The sequence below is a fragment of the Amblyomma maculatum genome, chromosome 10, assembly GCF_055883805.1.
Source record: "Amblyomma maculatum isolate TAMU_Amacu chromosome 10, ASM5588380v1, whole genome shotgun sequence".
Lineage (NCBI taxonomy): Eukaryota > Metazoa > Arthropoda > Arachnida > Ixodida > Ixodidae > Amblyomma > Amblyomma maculatum.
The window spans coordinates 17144359-17152496 of record NC_139353.1 but is presented as its reverse complement, the minus strand read 5'-3'; the positions used below and the strand labels follow the sequence as shown (position 1 = coordinate 17152496).

At 43.6% G+C, this 8138-nt stretch overlaps 1 protein-coding gene across 1 annotated transcript in view; it reads left to right on the top strand.

Annotated features, from left to right (window-relative positions):
- Positions 1–863: 863 nt before the first annotated feature.
- Positions 864–8138, top strand: part of LOC146175682 (uncharacterized) — a 13258-nt gene continuing 5983 nt past the window's right edge. Inside the window, exons 1-2 of the mRNA XM_084581179.1 lie at positions 864–1171; positions 7120–7123. Of these exons, the coding sequence (XP_084437305.1) occupies positions 864–1171; positions 7120–7123 (312 nt within the window). The remainder of the gene's footprint in view (positions 1172–7119; positions 7124–8138) is intronic.

The window sequence follows — 8138 nt, the reverse complement described above, 5'->3', positions numbered from 1 at the left end:
GTCGCTGTGCTTTTTTCTTTTATTGCTGGCCGCAAGAAATTCAACAACTTCAACTCCACATCCTACATCAGCGAAAGAAAAAACAAGGCCGAGTTTCAAAGGTATTCACGTTGCGCGGGAAATCGTTGAAAATGAAGCATCTCGTTCTAAGTAGAAGCTCCCAATAAAGCTCGTAATAGAGAAGGGCCCCTAAGGGCAAGCTGTAAACGCTACGTATCCCGTATTTTCTCCCGCCTTTATTTCTGCTGTGGTTACTGCAACGCCAATTGATTTTACTCCTTACAGCCCCTAAATACAAAGCGTTAACAGACACATCGGAAATTAACATGCGACGGAAGTGTAGAAAGCCCTTACCGCCACCTATTGCTTATTAGGTAATAGGGAGACAATTCAGCTGTGAACCAACTGGCTCCTGTTTATGCAGCCATGTTGCTTGAGCATTTAATTTCTTTCGTTTACAGAAAATTGACAGAGCTACGTCCTTTTTTCAGGGAAGCTGTTCTTTGTTAACTAAGTTGGCTAAGATTACAAATAGATAAGCCAAACAAATTATTTCATGGAGCATAGTGCGCTGAACATTATCCAGCAAAAATGTACGCAAGGAAAGTAGATGGTTCTGCAAGTAGATAGATTGGCCCGAATGATCCCTAGAATAATATGCACTATTTACATTCAAGGTGGCATTTATAAGATCGAAAAAATCTTTGCTCTTCTCATATGCAAGCACTATAGTGGACGATCTATATGCATACACTCGAATATTTTCCTCTTCCGGAGCCACGTTTTCTTTTCTGAAACACGCGATTATCGTTTTTCTGATAAGGTTCGCCAACGGCAACGCCAGTGGACCTCTGTCTCAAGACATGTACGAACTAGGAGGAGTGGACATTGGGCAGCATTACTTCATCAATGCTGAAAGACTACATGACATCCCAAGCTACGAGGAGCACCCTTTTGATGGAGTCGTGGGCCTTCGTCTGACGTCACACTCCTTACTGACGCAAATGGCTCGAACGGGAGTTATCGCCAAACCGATGGTTGGTCTCTACTTTAGTTCTGACGATAACGTCGCCGGAGAAGCGCTGTTCGGAGGCGCCAACGAAAGGCACTACGAAGGATCGCTAAGCTTTGTGGACACAGAAGGAGACATCTACCAGTTCCCAATTTCTAGGTGAGCCACATGTAACGTTGCTACCGCGTGATAAAAGCCAAGTGAAAAGTACATTAAATACTATATTAATCTTCATCGTGTGAAGTGTATTTGAGCAAATGCATTCAGTTTGACCGCAAATTGGCGTTGAATAAAGAAAGCAGCTCCGAATGTGCAGCTGAATGAACACGTTTAAGTGGTGGCAGTGCTTACTAACACAGCCAGTTTGTGGCTTAGTTAATCTCAAGTCGTCTGAAATGCAAGACCGCGATCACAAAAACAATTTTCTTTCAATGAGAGCCTAATTAACTTCAAAACAGCAAGTTAATTTTCTAAATTATATCAGTAGCTTTATGGCCATTAAGTGCAGTGAAATATTGAGTCATTTTCATACGATGTGAACTTTCTCATAGGTCTTCCCCTGAGTGACAGTAAAATGTACGGTGCAAATGGCATGGACAAATCACATTCCACTATGCATCTGATAAACAAACGAAAATCAAATTGATACCTTATTATAGGCAAGGCCAATGCTTGAATACTTAATCAGGACGCTTTTGTTATGACGCAAGACAAGCTTCTATTCAGTTTCACTAAATGCAAAACCCAAGCAGATGTGCAAAAATTCTTGATACAAAATCTTTCAAGGGAAAATAAATCTAAGTGCTATCACCGGTAGTAAAAGCGGTAATAAATACTGAGAAACAAGCTAAAAAATCAGCGATAAACAACGCCTGTTTTGACTTCTCCCTCTGAAAATATTTCTGCGCTACATGAAGTTCGCAGTATAAGAATGCTACTGATATTTTCCTCAAATGATGGTTTCTTGCCCGTGGCTAAGATGTCAGCTTACAATATTGGAGGAATAACGGGCACAAGCAGCAAATTTGCAGTATTGTGCATAAAGAAGAGAGGGGATATAGTCTGCCTGTGGAACATTGAAAATAAAAATTTCGTACGCATTACCGACAGAAAAATATTTCTTAGACAGGTGGGCATTCGACGATCAGTGATCTCAAGAAAAATCCAATAATAGGGGGAGGACAACGTGTCGGAACACCGTAAGGCACCCGAGAAGGCTAGCACGTAGACTCATGCAGTAAAGTAAAATAAAAAACTATTCCCTGTTCGAACCATGCAGGGTACTTTGTCACGACAGTATAATTATGAAAATATTATTTCGTGGCAGATTGCATTCGTTATCTTGTGTCCCAGGTTTTGTGTATCATTGAACACAATGGTCTAAGTTGCATGTGGCATGTAATATGTACTTATAAATGCATGAGTCCTGTGACTGATTTTCTGCTGCTCTGTTCCTGGGGCAAAAGATGTTACTAAAATTTGCCTGCATATATTTAGTAAGTTGGTTCTGTTTCGCATCACCTTATTGCACTGGTTGCCGGACAAACAGTAAAAGCAGAAAACCTTCAACTTATTTTCTGTGAGACGAAAAAAAAAATCGCTAGACAGCGGTAACCAGTACACACAGTTCCTCCGCGGCCGAAAGTAGTCAGTGATGAAAGCTTTCTTATTGACCAGTATAAGAAGCTAACCTTCAGACAAAATTTTATCGCAAAGATTTTTGATACATCTGTTTCATTTCGTATAGCCAAATATCAGAAGCGGATTTCATTTCTATTGTTCAGTGAAGTAATACACACAAAGTGTATCATCGCCCATAGTTACTACACATATTTTTAAGTTGTATCATGCAACAAAACTGAAGCAGCGTTTAGGTTTTACGCTGGTGCCTGCAAATGTTTTGTAACAATATACAGAGCCTGAACATGGAATTCCATGACCACAGGTTTGACTCTAGAGGATTTGTTCGCACTTTCCTGCCGGGACGAGGTTCTTCGACTGCAATTCTTACCCCAAGCGATGCATTCATTCCTCCGCCACTTGAACGAATGGCTTGGCGGCTGGTTAACATCCGACGGAAGAGTAAGGCGGGCGGCTGCTCTTATTTCTCTTGTCGAATGTAGCTTCGCGCGTGCTGAGGCTTTCTTTAAATAGGGCCATGTTAGAATGCAATACTCAATCTTTGTGGAAACTCGGATTTGCACGTGTAGTGTGTTCCTGAAAAGAAACAAAAATCTGAAGATATCCTTCTACAACCCACACAACAAGTTGTTTAGAAAGCCTAGGTGAGCGTAGGTTCGAACTTCTCTCAGGCTAGAGCTACAGAGAGTCTTCAGTACCGCAGGCAAGAATGAGCTGCACAACGGACTCGCAGTAGCCCGATTCATGCATTGTATTTGGTAGGTCCTTTTCACTGAGGTCAGTATCTGGAGATTAAACACCACAGTGCACAGTGGAGTCAAACCCCACCTAGAGTGATGATGGCGGGCCTGTCCTGTAAAATTCATTTTTACCTATCATAGAGTGCCGGAAATCAATGCGGACTCCGCCGTCATATGAACGGGGACGCGCTTAAAGAAAGCGCTTCAACGCTTGCTTAATTTTCCTCAGAGGCTTGGCATCCTAACGACAAAATAGTCACATCGCGTGGGTCTTCTAGTGGCAAAAATGCAAAACTCACCTTTCAGCATTCTTTTTCTCGATACTTCCTAATAAACTGCAAATAAATGTATGCGCTTCAGGAAAGGCAAAAAGCAACTCTAAGATTCGTGTAGCTCGTTGGCTTCACGCTGCCAAAAATCGTTCTTTTTTTTTTTTATTGATGGGTTTTTATAGGCAAAAGGCGTATGAAAACGACTGGCAGAAGCCTGTCCTCCTAAAAGAGCATCACAGGCACTTAGCTAAAGCTAAAGAAACAATCAGCAAGTAATGTATTATGCAAAATGAAACTGTCTACACGAGCACGCCTTCACACGGCACGGCGAGACTCCGCCTGCCGCGACATTCCTAATGGCACAGCTCGGCGAAGAGCGGTAGGCCAGAAGGACAGGACTCGCTCTTTCGTACTCCCCATGCAGAAATCTAGAATAATAGAGTGTGCGTTTTGTGTATTGCTTTCGCGACCAACACCCTGATATCATGGGATACAGCTCGTGCCCGAAAGTCGAAGAGACTTTCGAATGCTCCAAATGACCCCAAAACGTGCTCACCAATGCCTCAGGAATAAGCCATATTAAACCTATTACAACAGCCTTATACTGGTGAATGCCAAAAAGTGATCCCTAAAAATTTTCGCTCTGCTTTCTGATGCTTATCCACGCTGGAAGTAGCATATGTGAGAATGCAATTCATGAATGAACACTAGTTAAAAATCTTACGAAAACGTGCAGCCGCTCGAACGTCTCCCAGCGTCTCCGGTACTAGGTTGTTTTTGATCAATACTCCCGCTACCGGTACAAGTGCATAAAAGTACACCGACAAACAACGTACAACTTCCTCATGACAAGTGTGACCTAATTCACGTTGCACCCAACTTACAAAATGCCATCCTAGAAGGCCACACGCATGCATAGCATTACAAGGAAGTTGAGGGGCTTCAACCGGTGTTGTTGTCGAGGCATATAGCTTCCCGAAACTAATCACCATTCAACTTACAGCAGCTCTGAAACCAGGCGCAAAAGAGCTCGCCCTAACCAGGGCAATACAAAATTCCCCTCTCCGCATCAACAAACCAAGTTCACCAACGAGTAATCCGTAAACCAGGAATAAGCGGGTCACCGCTCTCTGTGAAGCAGAGTTAACCGCTACTAAGCATGATCTCGAGCCGGGCATCCTGAAGAGTGAAGTTGAATGGGCCTTAGCCAGCCTTGCTAAGAACAAAGCTAGCGGAATTGATAGCATTCCAGCTGAGTTGCTTCAAAACCTCAACCATGACGCTGTTAACATTCTGCATACATTATGTCAGAAGATTTGGACAACCCTGCAGTGGCCATAGGATTGGAGGAGGTCAGTTTACATCCCCATTCCAAAGAAAGGCAGTGCCAAGGATTGTTCCAACTACCGCACGATCGCGCTTATTTCGCATGCTAGCAAGGTGATGTTGAAAATCCTCCAAGGTAGGCTGCAGCAGTATGTGGATCGGGAGCTTCCGGACGTGCAAGCTGGGTTTCGCAAGGGCAGAGGAACTAGAGACCAAGTTGCCAACCTTCGCTGGATCATGGAAAAAGCAAGAGAGTTCCAGAAACCCATCTACTTCTGCTTTATTGATTATGCAAAAGCGTTTGACTGCGTAGATCACAGCAGATTGTGGCAAGCTCTCCAAGAGATGGGAGTTCCAATTCACCTCATCTGTCTCCTCAGGAACCTCTATGAAGGGCAAGAGGCCACAGTCAGAACTGGGCATGGTCTTACTGATTGGTTTCCGATTGAGAAAGGAGCGAGGCAAGGCTGCATACTGTCGCCCTGCCTATTTAACCTATATGCAGAGTGCATCATGAGGAAGGCCGGTCTGGACGAGTCTTCAGGTGGAGTGAAGATTGCTGGAAAACGTATCAACAACCTTAGATATGCGGATGATACCACTTTAATTGCAGAAAGTGAAGTGGAACTCAAGAGACTTCTGATGCGCGTACAAGAAGAGAGTGAGAAGTTTGGGCTTAAACTGAACATTAAAAAGACAAAGATCATGGCGTCTTGCCCTATCAAGTCCTGGAGCATCAAGGGACAAGAAGTGGAAGCTGTGACAGATTTTCTCTTCTTGGGCTCCAAGATTACCTCGGAAGTAGACTGCAGCCATGAAATTAGGAGACGCCTGCTTGTGGGAAAGAGAGCAATGGTTAGCCTTGACCGCCTAGTAAAGAGCAGAGACATTAGTCTGCCAACCAAGATCCGTATAACTCGTGCTATGGTCTTTCCAGTTGTGATGTATGGATGCGAGAGTTGGACTGTGAAAAAGGCTGACCGCCGAAGAATTGACGCGTTTGAATTGTGGTGCTGGCGAAGACTCTTGAGAGTTCCTTGGACTGCCAGAAGATCAGTCAATATTGTCGACCATAAATCCTGACTACTCATTGGAGGGTCAAATTCTAAAGTTAAAGCTCAGCTACTTTGGTCATCTGATGAGAAGAGAGGAGTCGCTGGAGAAAGATTTGATGTTGGGAAAGGTTGAGGGTTGCCGGAGAAGGGGTAGGCAGCGAACGCGATGGTTAGATGGCATCCTCGAGGCACTGCAGATGAAGTTATGTGACGTCAGGAAGATAGTGAGAGACTGGAAAGCGTGGCGTGACATGCTCAATAGGGTCACGAAGAGTCGGACACGACTGAACGACTGAACTGAAGCATAGCTAACGCTCCACTCTGGCGTCAATTCAGCTATCTGTGATAGTCAAATACGTGCCGGGCAAATATGCTCCCCAGCGAATAGGCGTATTCATGCAGATGCTTGCAAGGAAAGAACTGAGATCAACGTGCTGAGGTATAACGGCCACTGCAGAAATTGGCGGCCGAAGATGAGAGCGGAATTTCTCAAAGAATATTTACATTCCATATGAAAGAACTTCTACGAATATGAGTGAACGATCCCTTACTTCATGTAAAGCCAAAATTTCGCATGACTCCGATTCAGTGGCTTTGAAACCGTACCAACGTCAAACTAATTACAATCCCCTGGTCTAATAATATAGACCATATGTTACCATGCCATGTATATATAATCATACGTAAGCAAGTCAACATAAAAACAGAGGAACTGAATAAGAATAACAAATTAAGCAGAAAACATCAGGTGGTTACAAAAATACAAACGAGAATAAGGAGACACTAAACGGTACTATATGACCTTGGCCTTCAACCTGGTCATTTAAGTGGCCTTCAACATGACTTGTAGCTGCTGCAATGACGTCACACTGATGTACCACGGTGGTTGATCACGTGATGCGATGGAAGCATAAATGTTGGGGTGTATGCGGGGATGTCGAGACGTAAATCGTACAGGAGCTAGTGTCGCTAAATCTACGCTTCCTCATCAAGCAACTTTCATGAGGGACAGGAAACGCGACCATGCTGGATAGGCTGCCTAAACACTTCAGCAATGCTTTGGCTCCTTATAGCCAGGTTCGAGGAGATTCAAGCCTCCGTCATATATTTCGCCACGCCGCATGCTAGAGCGAAGCGAAAATTCCTCCTAGTCTAGTTACGCAGCGATAATTTCATTGCTGAAGTGCTAACAAAGCAGCTTCAATATAGGCTCTACGACCCTCTTCCAAAAAATCTCGAGAGGGAGTGAATGTCTCTACCGCTCGACGTCTACACAGTCTTGGCCGCCAATACGGATTCTCGGCTGTTAAGCGTCGCAGCAGCCACTTCATTTCCCAGCTAGAGTTTCGCGATTGAAACACTCACCTGGTGTCAGTTTCAGTTTGCGAGAAGTTGAGGCGTTTCAAACACGAGAGAAATGTGATCTCCAGTGTGGAATAGAAAAATAAAATACTGCACAATACTGCATTGAAAATACAAATGCATGTGCTTGGCTTGCAATTACCTACGTGAAAAGGGTTAGAAAATACTTTCAAAGGAATTTCTCAGTGATTTTCAGCAAGATATTACTCTAACAATTTAATGCCGCAAAATCTGCATCAGGCCTTAGGTGTCTGAACTGCTCGTTCTACCCAAATGTGTGCGTTATCGTCGTATCGTCTCGGTGAAGTGGGGCATTCTATTTCGCCCATTGATCCCGCGCAGTATTTCCATTCTAATAATCCTTCTGCGTGCTTTGAGGAGCTAGCGAAATGTTTCGTAACTTCAATACCGAATTCTTTTATACGTCCGAGAAAACGTGGGAGCCAAACTGTAGGTTGCTTAATTTTACTAATACCGATATGAAGAGCAATTGGTCTTGCAAAAACCTTGAATTGAAGATCAATTAGGCCATAAACTAAACAAGATAAAAAATATTTATAGTGGCGCGTAGACACCTCGCCAGCCATTGTAAAAGCCAACGTTAAAATCTCACCTGCATACATTTTGGACTTCATAATCTCAGGAGAGAAAGAGAGAGAAAGTAAACTTTAATTGTTTAACGGAATAGCGTGGGTGGTTTCCTCAGTCCAGGATACCATTGGGAAGCAAT